The sequence below is a fragment of the Arachis stenosperma genome, chromosome 2, assembly GCF_014773155.1.
Source record: "Arachis stenosperma cultivar V10309 chromosome 2, arast.V10309.gnm1.PFL2, whole genome shotgun sequence".
NCBI lineage: Eukaryota > Viridiplantae > Streptophyta > Magnoliopsida > Fabales > Fabaceae > Arachis > Arachis stenosperma.
In genome coordinates this window covers 102,428,405-102,454,650 of record NC_080378.1, presented here as the reverse complement: position 1 = coordinate 102,454,650, position 26,246 = coordinate 102,428,405, and the positions used below count along the sequence as shown (strand labels likewise).

The window sequence follows — 26,246 nt, the reverse complement described above, 5'->3', positions numbered from 1 at the left end:
ACTTCCCTTATGATGTAATTCTTGACATCTTTTTCAATAAAACTTAGTTCGCGATGACTGTCCGCTGCTGCTACAAATGACTGATATGTTTTACTCGGTCTGATTCCGGCTTCCTTGTTGTTTTCAATGGTACGATGCAGAAACATGCTTAGCTCCCTGTGTTGTTTAAGCATCTCTGCTCGATCTAGACAGCAAATGTGTGAATGATTTAGAACTTTAGAAATTATCCAAAGACCAACGCCCTTCAATATATGTACATAAATCCTGGCTGGACAGTTTATTCCAGCTAAGGATTTTGTCTTCAGAGTTGGAGATATCTTGGATTTTCACTTCTCCCTCTACTACATGTAATTAGTTTATTCTTAATTTCATCTCCCTTTCGAGTGGTGTTCTTTATTTTCGTAGAAAAACCAACAAGTTTAGAATAATCTTTGTAGAACTTTCCAATTTCTTTCCGTGTCTTAAAAGTCATCCCAATTTTTGGGACAAATTGTTCATTAACAATATACATGGACTGTAAAATAAATCGAAATACTATTATAACAAGATCATTGTTTAACAATAAATGAACCGAAATTTGTCTATCATATAAATTTAAATTTAGAAACACCTGCGTATAGAATGAACCGAAAATATTATTAAAATAAAACTATTGTATAATATCAAATGAACTGAAAATTGTGTTTATAAATAATACTGAATTTAGCAATTATATTCTATTATATTCAATTTAAAATTAAATAATCTAAACCTCGTATACTTTATTTGATTCAAAAGAATAATCTAAATTACTCTGTCAGTTGAGTTGAGAAAGAAGAATAAAAAAAAATTTTACAGGAAGAGAAAAGCTCTATGTTGAGGTTTACGTTAAAAGGTGGGGCACGTAGAGTAAACTAACTTGGTTAAGAAAATTACATGATTGGGGAACATTATTGATCCAAAAAAAGGTTACTCTTTTCGCGTGGCACATACACAAGGCTGAAGACTCCGAAACTCGCACGTGAGGTAAACATCCTCTAATTGCCACATAGCAGGACGCAAAGGAGTTGCTTGCTTCATGCTTTTTCGATCACTCACAACTGAAGACATCTCAAGAGGCGAAACGATCGAGTTTTTGCGAAGATGGACATGGACGTCGACGGAGCTTCTCGACCCAAAGAGGGAAAGGCCATTTTGGTCATTTTAGTGGGAGCACCGGGAAGTGGCAAATCAACTTTCTGTGAAGAAGTGATGCGTTCTTCAACTCGCCCTTGGATTCGCGTTTGCCAGGTTTTTTCTTCCTTCTTTCTTTGCTTCCGCCTTTTACCTGTTTGATGAAATGCCTCATTGGGTTTCACTTTCACCTTTCAGTTTTTTCGGTATTTTTAGCTAGTAACTTATAGGGGCTTAATATAGCATTGGATATTGATGGGCAAAACAAATGCGCGAGATTAAGGGTACGTTCAGGGTAGTGAATTTATTTAACAGTATCTAAATGTTAGGTGGCTGGCATAAAATCAATTGATAAACTCCCATTACTGAGGGTTTTTTTTTTTTTGGGGGGGGGGGGGGGGGGGAGGGGTGTTTAAACAACTTATTATGCCCTTAAGGATTGTTGCTTTGTGTGTTTCAAGAAGTGCTTTTCTTGAGAAATTAGATATTTCAACTTCTCATGTTGTACTAAAAAATGGCTTTCTGAGACGTAATGAATTCTATTCTCAAGTAGGGCAAAATGTTAAAAATGTGACTTTGATGTTCAGAAAAGAGCAGGGAGGGGGTGTTGTAAGTGGTGTTATCCACACCGGTAGTAAGACTGCTTCTGGTTAATCAGTGCTTCTTGTATCAATTATATAATGATGATCTGTACCCTTGAGAACTTCTTAATTTAGGAGTTCTTAATTAGTTAAGCTCAAAAAGAGTAGCCCATTGTGCCACGGGAGGAGAGTGAGGTTTAGACAGTTTTGCTTTGTGAGCAGAGCAGCTGTTACTGCCAATGATTGCCCATTACTTTGAACCCCTTGTGACCTGTATAGAGTTTTGGATTTGATCTAATGTAGGTTATAATGCCTTTCAGGACACCATTGGAAATGGTAAAGCAGGAAGTAAAGCTCAATGCCTGAGCAGTGCAGCTAGTGCATTGAAGGATCATAAGAGTGTGTTTATTGATAGGTGCAATCTTGACAGAGAGCAGCGCTCCGAATTCGTAAAGCTAGGTGATGTGCACAAAATAGATGTGCATGCAGTTGTGCTTGATCTTCCTGCTAAACTTTGTATTTCTCGATCCGTTAAACGGACTGGCCATGAAGGAAACCTTCAGGGTGGAAAAGCTGCAGCAGTTGTGAATAGAATGCTTCAAAAGAAAGAGCTGCCCAAATTAAGCGAAGGCTATAGCCGGATAACATTTTGTCAGAGTGAAAGTGATGTCAAAGGTGCCATTAATACATACGGCTCACTTGGGCCACTGGATAACCTCCCACATGGCTGCTTTGGCCAGAAAAATCCAGATTCAAAAGTTCAAGTTGGTATAATGAAGTTCCTAAAAAAAGTGCCAGCCCCTGATGCAGCAGCAAGACCTGATGGAAGTGGAGACACTACATCCCAAAATCCTGGGAAAAATGATTATTTCCACAAAGATGTAGAAATGGCATCCCCAATTCTAGATAATCCCAACTTAGAGTCAAAGGAAGGAGAAAGCCAGGGAGTGGCCTTCGATGGTTCCCATGCCAGTCGAGTTTCTCTGGATGATGCTCCCACTCTGGCATTTCCATCTATTTCAACATCTGATTTCCAATTCAATTATGAAAAGGCAGCTGATATTATTGTTGAGAAGGTTGCAGAGTTTACAGCTAAGCTTGGCAATGCTAGACTTGTGCTGGTTGATTTGACTCATAAATCAAAGATTCTTTCCTTGGTTAAAGCCAAAGCATCTGAAAAACGCATTGACACCCAAAAGTTTCTTACCCATGTCGGTGACATTACTAAACTTCATTCTACAGGAGGTTTAAACTGTAATGTCATAGCTAATGCTGCCAACTGGTAAGATTCTATTATTTCAGTTTATCGGAACATAATTGAGGATTCTGTTGTAAGATGAATCCATCTAATTGAAGTAGATCTGTAGTAAACAAACACATTAGAAGATAACTCTCACCCATATCATATGTTAGACAACGATGAATGTTAGATGGCAAGCCCTGTTGCACTTGTTAGAATTTCCACTTTCTCTGGGTGTCTGAAGTCTGAACTCACACAATGAAATGTCTATCAAGTGTAATGTTATCATCAAGATCTAGAATCAAGCTTACATATTAATTAAGAATCTACTGAATTATTTTGTTTTTTAGTTACATAATACATATTATGCAACTTCAGTTTCTAACACAATTCAACTGCCAATGCAGCATCCTGATAATGTGGATCTCTTAAATAGACTTGTTTTTCCACAGGCTCCAATCTTATTAACATGTAACTGACTCTGATAGAGTATATTTTTGTCTCATGAACTTCCGTTTTTAACACGTCCTTTTTGTCAAATGAATGCTCCTTTGCAGGCGGTTAAAAGCTGGAGGTGGAGGTGTTAATGCAGCCATTTTTAATGCTGCGGGTCCTGAACTGGAGTCTGCAACCAAAGAAAGAGCAAAATCTCTTTCACCTGGAAATGCTGTTGTTGTCCCTCTACCTGCATCTTCTCCTTTGTTTGTTACAGAGGGTGTAACCCATGTCATACATGTTCTTGGACCTAATATGAACCCTCAAAGGCCAAATTGTCTCAACAATGATTATGAAAAAGGATGCAAAATTCTTCAAGATGCTTATGCTTCCCTATTTGAAGGCTTTGCATCAATTGTGAGGACCCAGGCAGGGCAATCTAGAGAAGAAAATGAAAACATTGTAAAAAAGGCTTTGAAATTGCAGGATAAATCTGAATGTCATTCCAGAAATAATTTGACAAATATTGATCAAAAGAATAAGAGAGATGCTGATCATGGGTCTGAGAAGAGCAAAAAATGTAAGGGAATTCAGGATAGTTTTGGAGTGAGCTCTGATTCCAGAGATGAAAGGGTAGATTCGGAGCATAGAAGAAATGGTGGGAGCATGAATAAGGCATGGGGATCATGGGCACAAGCTCTTCATCAAATGGCTATGCATCCTGAGAAGCATAAAGATGACTTGCTTGAGATTTCAGAGGATGTTGTTGTTCTGAATGATCTCTATCCTAAGGTCAAAACATTACCTATTCCTATTCACCCTCCTTATTTCATTTTTCATTTCATGCTTGACTCTGCTAACAAAGGAACTGTATTGCTTCGCAGGCAAAGAAACATGTTCTCATTTTGTCTCGTACCAGAGGAGTTGATTGCCTGGAAGATGTCCAGAAAGAACACTTTCAGTTGCTGAAGAAGATGCATGATGTGGGTTTAAAGTGGGCCAGGAAGTTCCTAGATGAGAATGCTTCACTGGTCTTTCGCCTTGGATATCACTCAGTATGCACTGTATTTATTAAAGACTAGTTTATCCCCTATCTATTAAAATATAGACGGCAGGGGCTTGGTTCATGAATGACATTGGCAAAAATACGTTCTCAATTTAAAAAAAAAAATAGAAAGGAATCCTGTCTGAGTTTAGAGGTGGTTAAATTGAACTAGTAATAGACTATAGACTACTTGAAGTGATGGTTCACCAAGGAAAATGGTTAAAATGAATATTTTGAAAATGTGGAAGAAATATGCTTTCATAAAATTTACTCATCCATGTGTTAGCTTGTTAGTATTGGGGGAGAAGTTGCATCTACAAGTAACTCCCATGAATGCTTTTGTTTAAGCTTTTTATTCCAATTTTTTTAGGTTATTATATGTAAACCAAAATTTTAGGGAGCTGCATAGCTGATAATCTCTCTTTTATACATGCATGCTGAGCCTTATGGATGTCTCTCTTTTCTCCAGGCTCCGTCAATGCGACAACTGCATTTACATGTTATCAGCCAGGACTTTGATTCAAAACATATGAAGAACAAGAAGCACTGGAACTCATTCAACACTGCTTTCTTTCGCGACTCGATAGACGTAATGGACGAGGTCTCTAGTCATGGGAAAGCAACACTGAAAGATGATGATAAGCTGTTGTCCATGGAGTTGAGGTGCCACAGATGTAGAAGTGCGCATCCAAACATACCCCGGTTGAAATCGCATATTGGCAGCTGCAAAGCTCCTTTTCCTGCTTACTTACTTGAAAATGGACGTCTGGTACATGCACCTGCTGAACCCTAATGACAAGCATTTGTTTACATTGCTACTATGCTAGACTAATTGAGTTATCCTTTTGGGTACTTTAGGGGAAACTCCAGTGTATAGTTGAGGATTGCATTGTAGATTTTTTGTTTTTGTTTCCCGCCTATATATCCGAAGAGAAAAGAAGACAAACTAGTTTATCTACCCATGATCACCTTATATTAATTAGTGGCTAAATTACACGGCTTGAATTTTCTCAAATTAATATACAGTAGTTATCATTAACAATGTTGTGGAGAAGTTTTGTGCAAAGTTAATGTTCCCTTTTGTTTTGTTGCTTTGAGAACTGATTTGGGCTAGACAAGCACATTCAACTTTTGATTCTTCTCATTAGCTTTATCAAGATTTATTTATTTATTCTTTTTAGACAAATTATATTTGAACATCTAGAAAGGTGTGTAATTTTGGTATACAGTCATTAAAAAATTAAAATAGAAGAAATAATAATAAAATAATCTAAACGTACAACACCCAAACTTTTGTAGACTTGTTAAATCTCCTCATGTAGTCATAGATCCATCCTTATCAAAGTTAAGTTGCGGTTAATCACTTATGACATTGTCGTTCTAGTTGGTGCCACGGTAAAACATATTCTTTAAATTAGTAACTTTAATAAATATAAATTAATATTTAATAATTATCATGTAACTCCTTCAAGTGGTAGGGTTTAATCTCCCTTGTAATGAACTTATAATCGGTATCTCTGATGGTGAAAATATACATGTAGTAAGTAGTAACAACCAAATAGTGGGAGTCACGTTTGTAGTTTTAGAAAATTCATTTTTTTTTTTTTACGAAATTGAAAAATCTGTTATTTAAGTTGGGTGTCAGAGAAAAATAAGAATTTTGTAATTTTCTGTTGTGCAGGTGTTCAGCTAAACGGAAACATCTCAACACCTGTCGTTGTCTTTAGATACCGTGCACAAAAAGGTCGGTGACACTTGTAACTGCTATTATTATTATTATTATTATTATTATTATTATTATTCCCTTTTTCATCTAATAGTCCAAGACCACCATTTGTGACAGTAATAAATAATTAAAAGATAAGAAAATCAGATCCTCTTATGTTACTTGAAATTGAACTTCTGACGTCAGGGAATCCAACGACGTTAGAATGAAGAGACAAGTGAAATAATGCTACTCATTTTTAATCTGCAGGAGTGGAGGTTGATGAATAATTAAAAAAAAAGGGTTTCTAAGTCTTCAATTATTTTTAACACATTACATATTGAACATTTTTGTATAAATAACGGACCTAAGCAAGACACTTGAATTGATCTAATGATGAATAATTAATATGTATAGTTTTAGATAAAGATTGAACTTGCCTAAATTTTAATTCTTCTGTCACATAAGATGAATATTTGAAATTAACAATATTACATAAACGGTTAAAGAGTTATTAAGAACAAAGAAAATAGTGATTATAATTGAAACTTCGAAAGCAAGTAAAACACTAAATTTTCTTTATTGAAACATAAAAGATGCTCTACATAATAATGATTCAGAAGCATTGCAGCAAAAAAGAAACCCGCAGCAGAATGATTTTAACTTAGATGAATGAATTTACATAGAAACAAGCTAGTCCTATCCACTCACTTATATAAAATGCTCATTATATTTAAAAGCCATTTAATATCAAGAAAAAAATTCCTCTCATGTAGAAGCATCTCCTAAAGAAATCTCAACTTGATAGAAAGGATCACTGAGGATTTGGTGGACGGCTATTGGCAGCACAAACCCTAGAACCCCATTCAAGCAATTCTTTGCTTGTATCATCCTTGTGACAAATCACCTCAATGAAGCAAAAGCAATCCTTCTTTGCTCCTGTTGCTGTTTCAATTGCATTAACAAGCTCCTCTTCACATGTGACCTGTATCAAAAACATTATTACATTAATCAATATATCAATATATTTTCAAGTCCTAGAATAGAATAATCCAAAGTTTTGACAACAATGTTGCATTTATGTTAAGGGCCTCACCTTAGTGGTCCAGCATTTTCCTTCACCATTGTGGATTGCATCAACCAAGCCAGTGTAATTCCAGTTCTTGATCACGTTGTATGGTCCATCATGGATTTCAACTTCAATGGTGTATCCACCATTGTTTATCAGGAAGATTATGGTCTTCTGCCCACATCTCAGCATTGTAGACACATCCTGAGCTGTCACCTAATGTATAGAATTCAAAAATCAATAATAAGAACACCATAATAAATTCAAGTTAAAAAACAAGTTTCTTGTGATTGAAATCATGCATAGACAAACCTGAAAGCTTCCATCACCAATGCAAGCAATCACTCTCTTCTCAGGCACAGCCTGTGCATAACCAAGAGTTGCACCAACAGACCATCCAATTGAGCCATATTGCATTTGGAACTCATACCTGTTATCAACATAACTTTCTTAAAAACTTATAAACATTATTCCCACACTATTCCCTTCGTCCAATAATAACTATCAGATCAATCATGTACACTAAAGATCAGTACCAAATTAGTTAACCATATAGAATACATGTTAGAATACAAAATTTACATTAAAAATGAGTTAAATATATACAAAAATTCACAGTGGCTGATTTGGTGGTTGATTTTTTGTGTGGATAGATAGCATTTTTTGTAAGCATTTTGTGTGCACATACCATATATCTACGTGGATAGTTATTATTGAACCGGAGAGAGTATGATAACTGAGGTAGAGACATACTATACACAGTTTTGAAGCTACTTACCCACATCCTTTTGGCAATTTCAGCTTTTGGCAGTTAAACCATGAATCCCCTGTCTCAGCAATTACAGCAGTTTCATTAGACAGCATATTCTGTATATGTTGAAACAGAATATTGACTCTTAAAGGTGCTCCTGGTTCAGAGCTGATAGGCTTTCCATCAGGGACAAAGATCCTGTAATAGTTCTCATATGAAGTGTTGTTGTGCTTAAGTCGCTTCGCAAGGGCCTTAAGGAAATCCTTCATCAGAACACACCCAAATGCAGGTCCATTTCCGATCACTACCCGGTCCGGCTGCACAATGATGGCCTTCTCTTTCTTGAGAAGGAGTGAGTACCCAACTGAGCTGTAGTCATTGAAAATTGGTCCAGCAAACAAATATGCGTCAGCAGACTCTACAATCTCGGCGCAGAATGAGGTACTCACGGCGCCCCAGAATGTTCCGATGAAGTGAGGGTGGTTCTCAGGGACTAGTCCTTTAGCTGATGGCATCACCCCAAAAGCATAGCCACATGCATCAGCCAATTCAACAAAGGCATCACTAGCCTTGGCCACTCTCAGCTTAGGACCGCCGACGAGTACCGGCTTCACTGCCTTGTTTAGGAAGTCAGCTGCAGCCTCTACTGCTGCCTCCAACCCCATTTGATTACTCAATCTGTGAAATTCATCAAAAGAAAATATATTAGTGATCATTGCAATCTTCTTAAACATAAAGAAGATGCAATTCAGTGGTAAAGAAAAATAAAATAAAATTACGTAAAGAAGATGAGAATCATACTTTGGAGACAATGAAAATGGAACTGGCTCCCTACTGAAAGTGGGATGAGGAATTGCAGCCAAGTTACAGCTGATGCTGATATAAACAGGTTTGCTTTCTTTCAGTGCGGTTGAGATTGCAGTGTCAAGCATCTCATGAGCATCGTCCAGGTTATTAACCACAGCCTATTATCAAAATCAATAAGAAAAACTAGTTTAATTACACATTAAGCTCACATTTCAGCATCAAAGAATAATAATAATAATATCTGCAAACCCAAATATCCCTTTAAATTCATATTTGTAACCAAACAAAAATCACAAAATAGTCTACCTATGCTGGAAAGATTATGCTATATATAATCAAGCATTGCCAATAATATAATGTCTTTCAGTAAAATAAAGCACTACTAGAGAACGTTTGACTTCAAACAAGGACGAGTGATCAACATAGAATAAAGTATCATGACCCAAATTGATGCATGTTATCATTTTTCTTAAAAAATAATAATAAACAAAGAAGAAAAAATCATAGTGATGCAATCATATAATGTCACACGAATCATAATACGTAAAATTTAAATTTATAACTTTTTTTAAAATAAATGTTTTAATTTCTTTATAATCCATTAAAATAAAAATAACGAATCTACACAACTGTATCCGGACACATATAGTCTCCAAATACGTATTCAAGATGCAAATAACAGAAGAAAAAGGATAAGTAGACAATGAAAATATTAAAATTTAAGTGGATAATTTAGGAGTGTAGTGTATTTTTATTTTATTAGTGGTTGTTCATGTTGTTAAAAAAAAAAATAGTTGGTTATCTAATATAACCCATAACAGAAACATTTCATTTTCGAATGGAGGTAATATTTAGATAATAAAAATCCCTATATGATATAGTTAACACAAAAATAATCCATATATGTTTTATCAACCACACTAATATAAAATATATTAGTTCGCTAAAATACAAAATAAATATTAAAAATAGATATGGCTGATTTAGATAGTCCCTTGGTTTGATGTATAAATAGCATTTTTGATATTTTATACCTTTAATGAACCTTTAATTTGTTGTAATTTTAGTATGGTTGACAATTAAACCTTAAAGTTAATTAAAAAAGATAATTGCAGTACTTACTATTATTTATTAAATTAATTAATAATGATTTACCTGGTAGCAAGTCACAGTTTGGAAGCAGCGAAGCTCCTGGGTGAAATCCGGCAAGCCAATGGTGTGATGCAAGATCCGGTTGGTCCCATAGTCATTCGTGTTCGGTCCCCCGACGATACATATCACCGGCAAGTTCTCGCTGTACGCTCCGGCGATCGCGTTCAGCACGCTCAATCCTCCAACGGTAAAGGTAACCACACACGCGCCCACGCCCCGGCTCCGCGCGTACCCGTCCGCTGCGTACCCGGCGTTGAGCTCGTTACAGCACCCGATCACGTTGAGGTTGGGCTCGGCGATCAGGTGGTCGAGGAGCGTCAGGTTGAAGTCGCCGGGGACGGAGAAAACGTCCGTGACGCCAATCTCGACCAGCCTCCGTGCCAGGTGGCGGCCTAGGGTGGCGTCGCAGGGTGTGACGAGAGATGAAGAGTGACTGCCTTGGATTGCTGAAACAGTGCCGTTTGGTAAGGATCCTACGTCGTTGCACGCTGGCTTGCATGCATCTAAGGATCCTAACATTGCGTCCATTTCTTGATAAATAACAGACCGTCTCAATATCAAATGCTTTATCACTGAACTATATCGATTCGACTGGAATACTTGTCTCTAACAGAAGAATGATTCTGATCTGAAGAGGATTTGGAGATTTGATTTGGTGAATTTGTTTTGTGTTGTGTTGTGGAAAATGATGAGAGGGGAATTTATATATAAGGGTGTATGTATGTACGTAGTTGTAGTGTTACTTGGGGAAGTGGTATGAAAAAGACAGTGGGATGAGAGATGGAAATGGCATTACAAGGGGCGGTATTCGGTTTTTTTTAGAGTTTCTTGGTTTTGTTTTGGTGATGGCCGTGGTGCAGTGATTTCAGGAGTATTGTCTTCTACCTTGTTCCCTTTTACAGCTTGGGAAAGAAGAAACTGCCCAAGCATATTTGGTAACTTCCTTACTCTTTTTGTTTTTTTTTTTTATATAAAGGGGTATGATCTTTGCATTAAATTGCTTAAATATTTAAGATTATTTTCATAATTGTATACAAATGAACTATTATTAGTCAAACCCTTCATTTCATGATACTATTATTAGTAATTTTGGGGCCCATACTAGCAAAAGCTTATTAATTAGAAGTTTAATTTTGATGTATTTACGGTAAAAGGCGTGTAATTATATCTGTTGTAGCGTTTGTTTTGAGGTATTGAGACAGAGATTGAAAAAGTGAGATTTAGTATCATATTTGTTGGTTCAGAAATTGGTATTAAAATTTTTATTTCCATCTCCAAAATTTCAGTATTTCAGTACCTCTAAAAAGTGGGGACACAGGAGACTAAAATTTTTAGTAATGAAGACTGAAACTTTAATAACATTTTATACTTAAAACACTTTCATTTCAATTAATTAATTTCAATTTTATCCGTTGTACAAATTAAATTAAAATTTCATTCTTGTTTCAATTTCAGTCTCCCACTTTACACTAAACAGAATACTGAGATTTATTTTTAATCTCTATCTCTTAGTTTCTGTCTCTCGGTCTCCGTCTTTGTCTCTATTTCGCTACCAATGATTATTTATGCAGTAGTCAATGTAAAAGATAATTATTTTTATGCTGTTACGTAATCGGATACACATGTAAAACTACTTTACACGCATTAAAATTAAATTCATTAATTATTCCCTTATTTTCAAATTATTTATCTCTTTTTATTTTTGCTGCAAATTAATCATTATTTTAATTCCAAAAGGTTATTAATTAATTTTATCCATTACACTATTTACTATTAAATAAAAAGAAAAAATATAAAAAATTAATGACAGAAAAATAAAATTATTTTTATTTTAATAAAATTTAATAATTATCTTAATAGTTGTACTTAACTATTTAATAAAAAAAAGACGCGTTAAGGATGTAGTATTATTTCCATACTTGGAGACGCGTTAAGGATGGGAGTATAACGAGTATTATTTCCACACTGAGTTTAACTTTGTTCTATTTTATTTTACCTGGGTTTTAGGCTCCTTTTGGTTTTACTGCGTTGAAGACAGGTCAATGGGAAAAGAAGAATTGTCATTGTGTGCCGAGAACGTGATCATGGCATTCCTTAACAAACGGCAAAATCAAAGCTCAGCTTTCCCGTGGCTAATTAATAACCATGTACGTTGTATCCACAAATTAATCGTGGTTACAGTGACTGGTTTAATTTTAGCAAATATTGGCAAACGAAATCAATGGAAGATTGAAAATAGCATTTTGTTTGACTTTCATTTTGGACATATATAATAAATAAACTTGAAATTACTGATTTATGAATCAAATTATAAAATTTAAAAAATGGATTCTTCTATAATATCTTATATAATATATATATAAAATAATTTAGGCTTAAAATTAGTACTAAAATTTAATTTAATATCTTATATAATATATATAATTTAGGCTTAATATTTCTTTATGTTCCTTATAATATTCCTTCTTTTCTCACACCCCGTTCATGTTCTTAATCTATAGTTCTACACAAGCTTGTTAGACTTTCTAATTCCCTTAAGGTGTTTGGTTGTTTTTTTGCTTGTTCCAAAAAGTTTTGAGTAAAAAACTAATATCTAAAAATTAACTTTAAGTCAATGATATTTGTAACAATAACTTTTCTTCATATATATGAGAGTCATTGTTTATTTGATTATTTTATGTGGGGAATACGTATTATATTAGTTGAATAGTATTTGTGGTTAAAAAATTAGCTTACCTTTTTCTCCCCCAAGTGTGTTATTTTATACCAACCTGAATCATCAGTGAAATGAAAGAAAATTCAAAGACAAATGGCTACCTTAATTATTATACTGATTAATTAAATTAATTTAAAGAAAAAGTGTCAAAGGTGGACCAATTTCGTGGTTAGAAAGAAAATAGCGTCAATAGGTCAGAGCAAAGTGGATTCTGGTCGCAAGAGATGCAGTGATAGCTGGGAGGCGTTGGATATTGGAATCCACAGAGCAAAGCGTAGAAAACAAATTGAGAAACCAAAACTTTCCACTTGGCATTTAATTAGGCTTAAGGGGGAAAAAAGTGGACAGAAGCTTCTCCCTTGCTTAGACCTTATAAATTAAAATTAAATTAAATTCTAGAATAAAAGTCATTAAATGAAAGTAGTCCATTGGATTAGAGAGTTGTAATATCAAAACCGTGGAAAGAAAAAGTTGACGGTAATTGAATTCATAACCCAATGGAGAAGACTCTGCAGGTTTTTGATCAATTGAGGGGAACGTTGGAATTGAAGGCATTAGGCATGCATGTGGTATGTCATGTGAGTGCCAATGAATGAATCATGCGTGCAATTGTATGGTTAGCTTTGTAAGTGTTTAAAAAATTTATGTGCTATATAATATGACATACTTAAATGAAAATATTGGTTATATATCACCAATTTGATTATAAAAAAATATTTTATATACACTAAAAATTTACTATTCAATCAATTATTATTATTATTATTATTATTATTATTATTATTATTATTATTATTATTATTATTATCTCACATATTTTTCATATCTATTTTGTATTAAAACTATATATTTTTTATAAATAATTGATTTAATGACTATTTTTTTAAAGTATTTAATTTATAATTAATTCTTATAATTTTTTTTAATTGAATCTCTACAATACTTTAAATTTGCAATTAGGTCTTTGTCAATATAAAAATTATTAAAATTAATCTGCAAATTCAAAATATCCACAATTAAAAACCTAATAAATATTTAACTACATGTTTTTTAAGAATATTCTATTAATTTTAATTTTTTATATAAAAATAATCTAATTACAAAAATAAAATTAATGTAAAAACCTAATTAAAAAAATATAAAAACCAAATTATAAATTTTAAAACACTATAAAAATCGACAGAATAATGAGCCCAATTTTATATATAAATAAAATTATGAATAGAGTGATCTACAGACTTAAATTGGTAAAAAGAACTAAATAACTTAAATTTAGGAATACAAAAATAAAATAGATAAATAAAAATTCAATAATGTAAAAATTGGGTTTATAGAAGTCTTTTAATGTTCAATAAATTATGAATTTTGCAAATATCTTTTATTAGTTTATTATTACTTTAATACTCAATTTTTGAGAGTCTTCATTAAATGAATTTCTAGTCCAATGCCAATTAACCCATTTGCCAGACAAAACCGATTTAAAATTAACCACTTTCCTTGTTCAAAGAATGTGCTAATGAAACGAGCAGAGGAAATTCCAACCAAACTTTATCCTGAACATCGAACACTAAATTCTCATTCAAGCACATGTCATACAACACGGTAGAAAATTTTGAAAGATATCAAATGAGAAATCAAAACAATATTTCTTTTTCTTTTTTTCCTTTTCCTTTTTTTGAGGAGCAGATCTCATTCTTGGGGTGTGGCACCATTTGTTGCCTCCTCTTCCATGGGCTCAGCTTCAGCACCCTTCTTACCTACACACAAGAAAGCATTTCTTAAGCCACCATTTGACCACATGGATGATGACAACCACATATCCAAGTTAACATGGAAGTGAAGGACTTGAATATGATTTATGAAAGAGAGCCTTCGGGTGTGTTTGATTTACATTCTCATTCTGTTTTCAGAATCGTGAAGGAAGGAAAGAAAAAGAGAAACCAGATGGTGGAAACAGAAAACAAATTTTGTCATTTTTACCGTTCTTGCTTCTTTCTTTACAAAATTCTGAAGAAAACAATGAAATTGAAATTTCAAACCAAACACACCCTTAGATTTGTTGTGATTTTTTTTATTCAGTTTTTCCTGCCTACCTTTCTTCTTCTTTCCACCACCCTTCTTCTTTGTCTTTGTGGCCAATGCTAGCCAGGCCTTAATTTCAGGATCATCGATCGTTTTGGTCGGCTGCAATTCTTGGAGCGCATGAGATGTGATGCGGTCTGATCCGTTTGGCATCAACAACACCGTGAATTTGATGTGCGCAACATAATCACCTGAAGAAACCACCGGATCCAATCAGCGCTAAAAGAATTATAACCACAGGATCTAATAATATCATGGCTAAACATAGTATATTACCAGGCTTTTCATGAAGAACAGGATAAGGCTGCAAGAGTTCATGATTCACACATTCAACTAAACCTAACCGAGCTCTCTTCTCTTCCAAAGCCCTGGTAAAGAAGAACTGACATTTTAAGTGGAACAAAGAGAATCGATATTCAAACCCTCGAATTAAAGTAGTATCATTAATAAAACCTAGGTTGTCGAATTACCTAGCAGAAAATGGCATGATTGGAAAATTTTGGCTAATTTCGCTGAAAATGAACCTCGATGCTTTCATCTTCAAGTGATAGCTCTTGTCAACAGCCCTCTTATAGATAGTTGTCTGCTTCTCATCCAAAAGCTTAGGCTGCAAGTAACCAAAACTTTAGTTCGTCGCTGAAAATAAGCAGCATCATACAGGAAAGATTAACTAATAAGAAAACCTACCTTGCCTTCTCCGGTGCTTGCAACTATATCAATAGCATAAACTTCATTTTCCTCGAACTCAGCATCATCAACCCTAGTATCCGGATTAGATACACTCAACACAACCTTGTTTCCGTCAATCACGAATTGCTTCATTTGGTGACTAAGAACACCCTCAACGATTTTGCAATCATAGGCAGCAGCAACCTTTTGAATTGCATCAGTTACATCCTTGTTCTGTCATGGGAAAAATTTAACGAAATTCGTTAGAATTTACACTACCACTTGTTAAAATATAATTTTTGTTCAAACAAGAGATTGTAATCTAGTTTTCAGGTTACTGATTGACAGACAATAATTTGAATAGTTATAGCATAAACAAAGAAATAAAAATATATGAAATCACCACACCATTAAAACAATTTTCCTCCCATTTCCAATATGCACATCACCTAGGCAATCATCCATTAGATGATGTTCCAATTTCCATATGTAAAGCTATTTTACTATAAAAAAATGATAACTTTTCCACCCCTCTACAAAAGAATGTAACACATTGATTTGGATATTGTACTATGTTAGCTGCAATAGACCAGTGCGATTATAAAATAAGCACAACAGAGAAAATTATTTTCAGCTAATTTCTAGTTTAGGCAACAGGGAAAGGAGGAAACCGATACAAAATCAATATCCTCGGCAAGGTTGCCATTACTACATACAGCAAACAGACACAGATACAGGCATTGATTTAAATATTGCAAAATGTTAGCTTCAATAGATGAGTGCACTGACTACAAAATCAGTACAACCAAGAAACTATTGTGTTCAGCAAAATTTTAGTTTAGGCAAACAGGGAAAGGAGGAAATCAATACAAAATTGATATCCTCGGCAAAGTTGCCTTTACCAGAGATGATCAACACAATTGCAGGCATTGATTTAATATTGCATGATGTTAGCTCCAATAGACAAGTAAGCTGACAACAAAATCAGCACAAAGAAACTATTATTTTCAGCTAATTTCTAGTTTAGGCAACAGGGAAAGGAGGAAACCAATACAAAATCAATATCCTCGGCAAGGTTGCCATTACTACATATAGAAAACACACACAGATACAGGCATTGATTTAAATATTGCAAAATGTTAGCTTCAATAGATGAGTGCACTGACTACAAAATCAGTACAACCAAGAAACTATTGTGTTCAGCAAAATTTTAGTTTAGGCAAACAGGGAAAGGAGGAAATCAATACAAAATTGATATCCTCGGCAAAGTTGCCTTTACCAGAGATGATCAACACAAAATTACAGGCATTGATTTAATATTGCATGATGTTAGCTCCAATAGACAAGTAAGCTGACAACAACATCAGCACAAAGAAACTATTATTTCAGCAAAAAAAGAATGCAATACTTACAGTGTGAGCCTGTGATAATCTAGGGAAAATTTGTATTGAAACTAGTGTAAGAGACCAACAAATTAGATATGTAAATTCTAGACTGCATTCGGCAGGAAATGCCCCATCAGAGTAACTATGACATATAAGCTTCACTTGGACAATTGTTCATGGCTTTTAGTAAGTGTTCATCATTAGGGTAAAGAGTTTGAAAACACAAGGAACTGTTTCTTCCTAAAAACATTCACATTAACAAGCCAGGCAACATGGAGGAAGTAAAATAAATTGCAGCAAATAATGTAATTTGATAATTAATGCGAATACACTTGTTCCATTAGAAATAACTAAAAGGCTCAAAGCAAAGTGATTAAGTGAATAGGGTAGCACTTAATACACTTGGCAACCATATGATCATCATATTATTGAGAAAGTTAGACACTGAAGAAATTGAACTAGTTGAAGATGGGTTCAGGAAAAAGGAACCTTCGGATAAATGACTCTCTATCAGTGTAACTATGACTATAATAGGCTTCATCAGAATTCATCCATAGCCTAAATCATCTTCATCATACAGAGAAATCAAATCACAGTTAATATATAATCAAAAGCATAAAAAGTTAACCGCAAAGGAAGTGGACAGTGATAACATGAAACAAATCCAGGAAGATAATAAATAGATCTTTGCAGTGAAGCGAAACCAAAACACTGTATACAACATGGGAAAAAAGAAAGAATAAGGTGAGGAGGAACAGCAAAGTAAACATCATGAGAAACAGAAATAATAGGACAAGAAAAAACATTTGGAGTTGCAAAAAAGGCCATAAATGATCTCTATCAGTGTAACTATGACAACAATAAAGCTTCATTGGAATTTATCCATAGCTAAGGGCAGTTTTCATCATTTAGAGATCAAAATCCACTAGGGGATTGAATACTTCTCAAGGCAGGGCCATAGTTTTTGATGGCGGTGAGCCAAAAATCCGCCATAAAATTATGACGGATGGCGTTGCGGGAAATGGCGGATTACCTAAAAAATGCATATAAAAATGCAGAAAAATTGCAAATATAATAAACTATAAAATCTAATCTATATAATCATTTTTCTAGTCGTAAGACATCCAATTAATGCAGCAAAATGAGAAAATATAGTAGCAAATAAACATAAGGCATAGAATATAAAAACTAAAAACTTAAAAGAAAGACCAAAGCCATTGTCTCATTAGAATCAGGGGATTGTCTGGAAGTAGACATAGTGAACTAAACGGAAAAAAAATTTGGAGGAAGAGAGGTTTATCAGGGTTCAGGGAGATAGTGAACTGAACGGAAAAAAATATATATGCAAGAAACTACGAACCAGAGAAACAGGAACGGTGGTTTGCAACGGCAGCAAGGAACGACTGTGGTGATGAGGACGGCGACGACCAGCGGCAGGCGGCAGTGACAAGATGCACAGAGAACAGGGAGAGGAGTTTTCACGCAAAGAAGAGGCACAGAGAACAAAGAGGAGTTTTTGAATAATTAGGGTTATTGGTATCCCTTAGGGTTTCCTAATTTACCCAATTTACCCTCAGATTTTTTTTTTAAAAACCCGTAAAAACCCAATATTTCCGCCATATGTATGGCGTTCCACCATGGCGTCACCGCAATTGCAATCGCCTTTTTGCCCGCTATGAAAACCACGTCACAGCAACCTCCTTATGGCGGCAAGGCCAAAATCCGTCACGCCATGGCGCCACCATTGTGTGGCGATTTTGGCCTTGCCGCCATACAAAGGTCTCCACGACGTGATTATCGCGGTGGGCGAAATTGCGGCTGCAATTGCGGTGGTGCCATGGCAGGACGCCATAAAATTGGCTGAAATTGCGGATTTTTTTGAATTTTTGAGAAAAAAATCTGAGGGTATTTTGGGTAAACTAGGAAACCCTAAGTGATAACTGATACCACTAACCCTAATCAGCCTCTTCTATTCAAAAACTCCCTCCTCCAAAGTCCAAAACTGCCTCATCTTCACGTCAAAACACTCTCCCTGCCTGTTCTCTGCGCAGCTGCTCTCTGCACACCTGCATGCAGCCGCTCTGTGCCACCCGTCACTGCCACTCATCACCACCGGTCATCACAACAGTTGCTCCTTGCTGCGGCTGCTAAACCCTAATCAGCCTCTCTCTGGTTCGTACATTCTGTTTAAACCTTATCAGTGTCATAAACCTCTTCCAATTTTTTTCCCGTTCAGTTCACTATGTCTACTTCTAGACAAGCCCCTGGTTCTAATGCTCCTATCCCTTATGTTTTATGGCCTCCTTATGACTTATAAGTTATGACTTGAACTTGATGTTATGTTTATTTGTTAAATTTGCTACTATATTTGCTATATTAATTGAATGTCTTATGACTAGAAAATTGCTTATATAGATTAGATTTTATAGTTTATTATATTTGTAATTTTTCTGCATCTTATTTTGTTATTTTGTACATATATATGTATTTTTTAGGTAATCCGCCATTTTCCGCAACGCCATCCGCCATAATTTTATGGCAGATTTTTGGCTTACACAATGAACCAACCGCCATCCGCAATCAAAAACTATGCATAGATTACAAGCAACTAAACGCAAATTGACAAACGAACAGATGGGTGAAATCAGTTCAAATGGAACGAGATCACAAATCACAAGTTAAAAACAATAAAAGAAGACAGATACCAAGTTCACCACGGAGAGAACTCCAACCATGTTATCTTTAAACAAACCAACCAGATCAACTATATAATAGAATCATCACAATTCACAAAATAAAAGCATAAAAAGGTAACAAAAACCATTATCATCTCATCTCATATCTCAAATCCCATATAGAAACAAAATCAGAAATAGAAAAATGTTTCTTACATATAATTACCTTCCTTCCCGGCCTTACAAGTCTCAAGGCCACTTCAGCAGCAGTGTTTGCAGCTGCAATTACATCAGCCACCCGTCCAGTAACCGGTCCTTGCTGCAGAACATGAGTGTGCGCCACGGCAGCAATAAATCCATCAATATGGCAAGCCATATCACTGCAACCAACCAAAAAAAGAACAATCAATAACCGCGTTCACAACAAGAAAGTAGTGCCCATCTTTTTACATTAAAAGCAAGCTTCAACAAAGTCTTACATTTTCAAAATATCACCTTCTTCCAACACAGTTTCATCAGTGGCTAGTGGAGAAAAATGACACACAGTGTTGTTAACAGAAATGCAAGTTGGGAAAGCAACTCCCCTCTCAATCTTCCTCTTCACATTCTTGTACATGTTACCGGTTTGCCTTCATTAGAAAAAACAGAGCACACCCCATAAGCTAAAACAACAACAAACAAACAAAGAAATTACATTACATGTATATATAAACAAAATACCAAAACCAATTGTATACATAAATCAGACACTAAAAGGCATAAAAACATTAAAACAAAAAACTTACTCTCTAATGTAGCTATCCCCTTTTTCACAAATGTCTACAATCTTAGACTTTGGTTTACATTCTGAAACAACTAACTGCAAAGCCTCTGCACACACACACACACACACACACACACAAATAGACATTTTAAAATAAATAAATATTATTTTATACCCAAAACAATCAACCATTTTTATCAGCAATGAAATATATAATTAACTCAAGAAAAAACAGAGAACCTTAACCATAACTGACAGAGAGAGAACATACTGTTAACAATCTCAGCTGCACTCTTGTACTTAGTGACCACTTCAGGAGTTGTAAGATCCAACTCCTTCTCTTCCCTCTCATCCTCCGACATGGTTATAGCTTCACCTGATTAAACCCCTTTGAGCAGCTTCTGAAAAATCGAAAAACCCCAAATGAATTACACAGGCTAAAAAGACGAAACCTTATCCAAATGGGGCATCCAAACAGGCCTTAAGAATTAAAAGAAAAGAAAAAAACAAAAGAGAGAGACAAAATAAGGGAAGAGCAATACGAAGAAAATGTGAAGCTGAAAATGGCTGTAGTGTCACTCACCAGTTACCACCGAAAAGGGTTTTTGACTGATGAATCGGTGAAGAAATGGAAGAGGGTTTTAGGAGGAGAAGGTTCGAATAGAAAGAAAGTGTGTAGTGAGGTGGCTTGAGAATGTGCGTGTGTGTGAGCGGTGCAAGCAATTAGGGTTTGTTTTGAGTTATATATACACAGGCACAACACAGCATAGGATACGATTGTTGCTGTCATTGTGGAGTGTTAGGGTTTTGTTCACTTTTTTCGTCTGCTGATGGCTTTGAAAGGTCGAAACTCGCAACATATAAATTAATAAATTGGATGCTCCTTTTATAGTGGGGCTGTAACCTTGATATAACTTGCCAAAAAGTATACGGAAATAATATTAAGCTCCTCATATAAAAAATATATATATGATATATTAATTCCATTAAATTTTTATTTTCTAAAACTTTTTCCTATTTTTTTATTAAAAAAGTATCAATATAAAATAAATTAGCCTCCTTTTAAAATGAAAAAAAGGAGAAATAATTTTCCACAATTTATAAAGATTGAAAACAATTAAAAAGCTTGAAGAAAATTGTAAAACTTGAAGTAGTAGGAGTATTTTGTGTATGCCAACATAACTATTGTTTATACCTTTTCTCATGATAAATTGTAATTTCTTTTATATTTTATAAATGTTTAAATTTTGATCCAGTAGGTTGGATCCTCTGCTCACCCTCCATAGTTAACCAAAAAGAATGCACTTCCTCGGCAAGTCGGACCTTGAAGAACTTATCCTTAAAGCCATGAAATGAATCCTCGAAAGTGCTGAAGATTTGTCTCCCCTGAGCAGCCCGGAAAGACATGAATCCCTTTTTATACCTACCCTCCTTGGAAGGATTCGTCAAAACAAACAACCACAAGAACACCTCAATGGAAGCCGGCAGCTCGAGGTACTCACAAATCATTTCAAAGCACCGAATAGCAGCCCAGCTATTCGGATGCAGCTGCAATGGAGCCACGTCGCATCGGTTTAAAAGTGCCATTTGAAAGGGAGACAAGGGCAAGCGGACCACCAAGACGGTGAACATCGCTTTATACACCCACATCCAGTAAGCAATTCAGGGTGTGTTGAGGTTGATCTGGCACAACGTTCGTGGTCGGCAGGGACAAATACTTCGTAGCGTCCCTCCTCGTCACCATCCCCGCATAGCTGGTCGCGAAGGCGAAAGTCCGTTAACTCCTTTAACGTCATTTGCGAGGCGTACGCTTCACATCCGAAGCAATCTAGGCATATCTGTCAATGGGGGTCTCGGAAGGGCAAATTGTGCCATACCTACAGTGGGGGCACCACACAGTCAGGCTAGCCAGGTCGGGAAGTTGGGAAAGCTAGAACTAGTACTACTAACGCTGAACACTACAATAAGCCTATATGCAGTAAAATCAAGGCTAAATCTACAACTAAGTAAAGAATCAAGAACCTAAATGGCAACCCCCCTAACATCTACCTAGCGCTGTCAAACATGCAAATCCAACACAAAAACCAAGCAACTGCTAACAGGGTAAGGGCTTCAAGCAATATAGCCATGAGGCGAAGCTAGGAAAACAGGAAAGAAAAAAGTAACATACCAGGATGGTGTTGATGATCGAAAGAGGCACCAAAATCCAGAAAGAGTTTCGAACCAGAACAAAAAACCTCAGAGAATGCAGAAGGAAATGTGGAATTTGAGGCAGGGAAGTAAGAAACTGAAACGCTAAGGCAAAGAGAAGAAAAAAAAAAAAGAAAAAGTGTAACTGCCATAGAGATGCGCAAAAGACAGGGGTAAAATGGACTTTTCCCCACGCTTTCAAATCACTCATAAATGTACTTAATTGCAGGCGCAAAGAACTAGGCGACAAACGATGCTTCCCTAAAACGACGAAGCTGGCTCGCTGATAAACCCCAATTTGATGGTTTATCTTGTATTGGATTTAGAGTATTTTGATGACATTTTCTCGCATTTAGCCTATGAATTAGCATGGTTTTGTAATCTCTCCCGTATTTGTGCTTAAGTGTAAAAACATGCTTTTTAAGCCTTATTCTGATGAAATCTAATTCCTCTTTGATTCCATAAGATGCCTTGATGTGTTTGCTAGTAATTCCAGGATTGAAATAGGCTAGGCATGGATCAAAGGAAGCAAGGAAGGAAGCATACAAGTGGAGAGAAGCATGAAAAGTCAAAAAAGTGAAATCAGCCGAGCACGCACACGCGCACATTGCAGAATCGGCCAGGCACGCGCACGCGTCGAAGTTCGCACATGACCTCATTAAAAGCAACACGTGCCTGGCGATTTGGAAGGGTTTTTGAACCCATTTTGGCGCCAATTACTGATAGAAAGGAATAAAAGGATCAAGGATTGAAGGGGGGAGGACATTAGAAGTTAGTTACCATTTAGTCATAGCCTTAGTTTAGAGTAGTTTTAGAGAGAGAAGCTCTCACTTCTCTCTAGAATTAGGATTAGGTTTAGGTTAATCTCTCTTCTTATATCTAGGTTTAATTCATGCTTTAATTCACTTCTCCTTTATCAAGTTTTAATCTTCTCATCTTCCTCTTTCTAGTTATGTGCTTTAATAATTGTAATTCTTCACTTTGTTTTGGATAGATTGTTGTTCTTTTGTTTTCTTTCAATAATGCAATTTGAGGTAATTCATGATAATTGTGATTTCCTTGATTGTTGTTGTCAATTCTTTGTAATAATTGTTGTTAGATTTTGTTCTTGTTGTTGATTTACTATGTTTTCCTTTTATGCCTTCCAAGTGTTTGATGAAATGCTTGGTTGGATTTTAGTGTAGATTTTGTTCCTCTTGGCCTAGGCAGAGTAATTAGTGACTCTTGAGTTATCTAATTCTTTTGTTGATTGATAATTAGAAGTTGCTAATTGATTTGAATGCCTCTAAAGCCAGTCTTTCCTTTAGGAGTTGATTAGGACTTGAGGAATCAAATTGATTTATCCACTTGACTTTCCTCCATGGTTAGAGGTTAACTAAGTGGGAGCAATGGACAATTTGTCATCACAATTGAGGAGGATAACTAGGATAGGACTTCTAGTTCTCATATCTTGCCAAGAGCTTTGTTAGTTGTTAGTTTATTTTCTTTGCCATTTATATTTCTTGTCTAAAATCTCAAAAACCTCAAAATAACTCACAACCAATAACAAGACACTTTATTGTAATTCCTAGGGAGAACGACCCGAGGTTTCAATACTTCGGTTTATAAATTTAGGGGTTTGTTTTAGTGACAAACAACTTTTTGTATGAAAAGATTATTGTTTGGTTTAGAAACCATACTTGCAACGAGAATTCATTTGTGAAATTCTAAACCGTAAAAAATCTAATCATCACTCGCGCATAAGAGGCACGCACCAATCACGGGTGGCCGGCCTGACGATGAAACAACTGATCAGAGCGCGCCAACAACGGCGTTCACAGCCATAGCTGGCACATTGGGGGCACTGTTTCGGCCCGACCCAGTAGGCATAGTGTCCCGACCCGGGCGACCGGCCAAACCAGGTCACTGAACCCGGACTGGGAAATCAACCTGGCACCTCCACCCCTCTAGCACAGCATCTGACAGTTGGGAGAAAGAAAACTTCCTGGAAGGTGGAGAGTATATAGGGGAGGGCCCTATCCCTCCACGAGGTACGTCACTATCCCTTTACTTTTACTGCCATTTGTACGGTCTCTAACTTGAGCGTCGGAGTCCTTTTTGTAGATGGCTCCCCCTCTCCAACGCAACTGCTCGTGAGGTCGCGACTCGCGAGGTCTGGCTTTCCACTCCCCTATACCACAACCCGGGAGATTCGTTCGTTCACCATCCACGAAGACCGGGCTCCCACCATCACTCACCCTCTCCGTCTACCGGATTCGTTTGGTACCCGAGAATCCAAACAATATATTTTTTCAAGATTTTAATATTAAGTGATTTAATCATAAACAGTGCAACTAAGTATCCTCTAAAAATTATTTTTTATTTAACTTTTAGAAAAAATAAAAATAAAAAATAAATAATTTTCTGAATTTTTTAAACAACTGATATTATAAAAGTAAATATAAAAAATTAAAATAATATATTATTAAATTTGAAAACTGACCAAAAACTAAAATTTAAAAGTTTAGTATGTTTTTCAAATCATAAAATACATTATACTCATTTGACCGTTGGAATACTTTTACATGTACCACCTTTCTTGTTTCTCGTGAACCGAGTTATAGTTATCATAAAAGAAGTAACACCGCCAAAATCTCATTTTAAATAACTGCATTTTACAATTTGAATGATACATAATTCTGTAACATGCCCAAAAACCATGGATATTTGTACATTTTTCATATCAAATAGACGAAGACTAATATAATATGTAAATATGTAGTATAGAAATAAATTGTCTCCTTATAAAATATATCTAAATACCTTTTGTTTTCCCAAAGGTTTGGAGTTTTCATTGATAAAATAATAAAATGTAACAGGGGTTCAAAAACAGGACTACAGCAATTCAATTAAAGGATACCCACAATCAATTTGGAAAACCCCTATTTTAGTCAAGATCAAGAATAAAATAATAACATTAAGAAACAGAATTGTATTTTTAGACAAGAGCTTCCTGCATCTTTCTCCAAGCTAAAATTATACTTTATCATTTGTATTCATACGCTCTTATGATTAATGAGCTGTGAAAATCATAGATCATTAAAATTCTAAAATTCTAATATGGGTGTGAACTCTTGCACTTTGGGATTCTTTATAGTTTATAGAGTCTTCTTTGAGTGTCAATGCCTATCTTCCAAAACATGGGTTTTGGCAAAAAATCTGCATTCATAAGAGAAGAATTCCTGAAATACTTGCTTTTGTTGATCTTATACATTAGGGAACTATTAATCTCTTGACCGTTTTGTCCACCATAACAAGATTAAAAAGCTGAGATCTTTAAAGCCAAGACCTCTCCATTTCTTTTTCACTATTAGCAATATTCCAACTGATTCGGTGCATTTGAATTTATGTCTCTCTTTCACCCCACCATGAATTGCATAATCATTTGTTGGATTATATCAACGAGTGTCTTTGAAAGTGTAAAGCAATGTAGCAAGGAGATAGAAATAGCATATGCAACTGCTTTAATCAAAACATCTCCATACTAACATACAAAAGATATATTTTCTTAGCCACCTAATCTTTGATGTGACTGAAGGTATTTAGTTTTTCGATCTCTAGTTGAATTACTCAATCAGAAACGGAGAGCAAAGTTCAAAAACTCAACAAAACAAAATAAGTTAAGCCAACCAAATTGGGTTGGTCGAGCAAGTGTTAGAGATTCGAATTCTTATGCATACAGCAATTTATTGGTTAACGGCAGACTCTTAGATAGAGCCTAAATCCACGATGGATTAGTCATTGATCTGTCAAGTTAGAGAATACTGCCAATAAGACAACACCACCCAAA

At 35.4% G+C, this 26,246-nt stretch overlaps 3 protein-coding genes across 8 annotated transcripts; 1 reads left to right on the top strand and 2 right to left on the bottom strand.

Annotated features, from left to right (window-relative positions):
• The first annotated feature begins 912 nt into the window (after positions 1 to 912).
• On the top strand, positions 913 to 8,208 carry LOC130961207 (transcription factor bHLH140). Of its 3 annotated transcripts, none has more exons than XM_057886953.1 (7): positions 913 to 1,269; positions 2,054 to 3,015; positions 3,531 to 4,200; positions 4,293 to 4,463; positions 4,923 to 5,222; positions 6,135 to 6,197; positions 8,029 to 8,208. In XM_057886953.1, exons 1-6 carry the CDS (start codon positions 1,123 to 1,125, stop codon positions 6,144 to 6,146), a joined length of 2,262 nt encoding a protein of 753 aa, XP_057742936.1. In that variant the 5' UTR covers positions 913 to 1,122; the 3' UTR covers positions 6,147 to 6,197; positions 8,029 to 8,208. The 3 variants fall into 3 exon arrangements, with proteins under 3 accessions (XP_057742936.1, XP_057742937.1, XP_057742935.1); XM_057886954.1 differs by lacking the exon at positions 8,029 to 8,208 and adding an exon at positions 6,429 to 6,444; XM_057886952.1 differs by lacking the exons at positions 6,135 to 6,197; positions 8,029 to 8,208 and having other exon boundaries at positions 4,923 to 5,521.
• LOC130961208 (pyruvate decarboxylase 2-like) lies at positions 6,720 to 10,695 on the bottom strand. The gene is made up of 6 exons (XM_057886955.1): positions 9,941 to 10,695; positions 8,780 to 8,943; positions 8,006 to 8,656; positions 7,540 to 7,657; positions 7,255 to 7,443; positions 6,720 to 7,143 (listed from the first exon to the last, which is right to left on the bottom strand). Exons 1-6 carry the CDS (start codon positions 10,463 to 10,465, stop codon positions 6,973 to 6,975), a joined length of 1,818 nt encoding a protein of 605 aa, XP_057742938.1. The 5' UTR covers positions 10,466 to 10,695; the 3' UTR covers positions 6,720 to 6,972.
• A 3,403-nt stretch (positions 10,696 to 14,098) lies between these two features.
• LOC130961804 (ERBB-3 BINDING PROTEIN 1-like) lies at positions 14,099 to 21,065 on the bottom strand. 4 transcript variants are annotated; one of them, XM_057887818.1, is made up of 10 exons: positions 20,811 to 21,044; positions 20,499 to 20,679; positions 20,250 to 20,334; positions 19,944 to 20,093; positions 19,691 to 19,844; positions 15,423 to 15,638; positions 15,206 to 15,342; positions 15,012 to 15,103; positions 14,747 to 14,926; positions 14,099 to 14,410 (listed from the first exon to the last, which is right to left on the bottom strand). In XM_057887818.1, the coding sequence occupies exons 2-10, from the start codon at positions 20,587 to 20,589 to the stop codon at positions 14,343 to 14,345; spliced, it is 1,173 nt and encodes a 390-aa protein (XP_057743801.1). In that variant the 5' UTR covers positions 20,590 to 20,679; positions 20,811 to 21,044; the 3' UTR covers positions 14,099 to 14,342. The 4 variants fall into 4 exon arrangements, with proteins under 4 accessions (XP_057743801.1, XP_057743802.1, XP_057743803.1 ...); XM_057887817.1 differs by having other exon boundaries at positions 14,100 to 14,410; positions 20,499 to 20,628; positions 20,811 to 21,065; XM_057887819.1 differs by lacking the exon at positions 20,811 to 21,044 and having other exon boundaries at positions 19,944 to 20,126; positions 20,499 to 20,628.
• Positions 21,066 to 26,246: the final 5,181 nt, after the last annotated feature.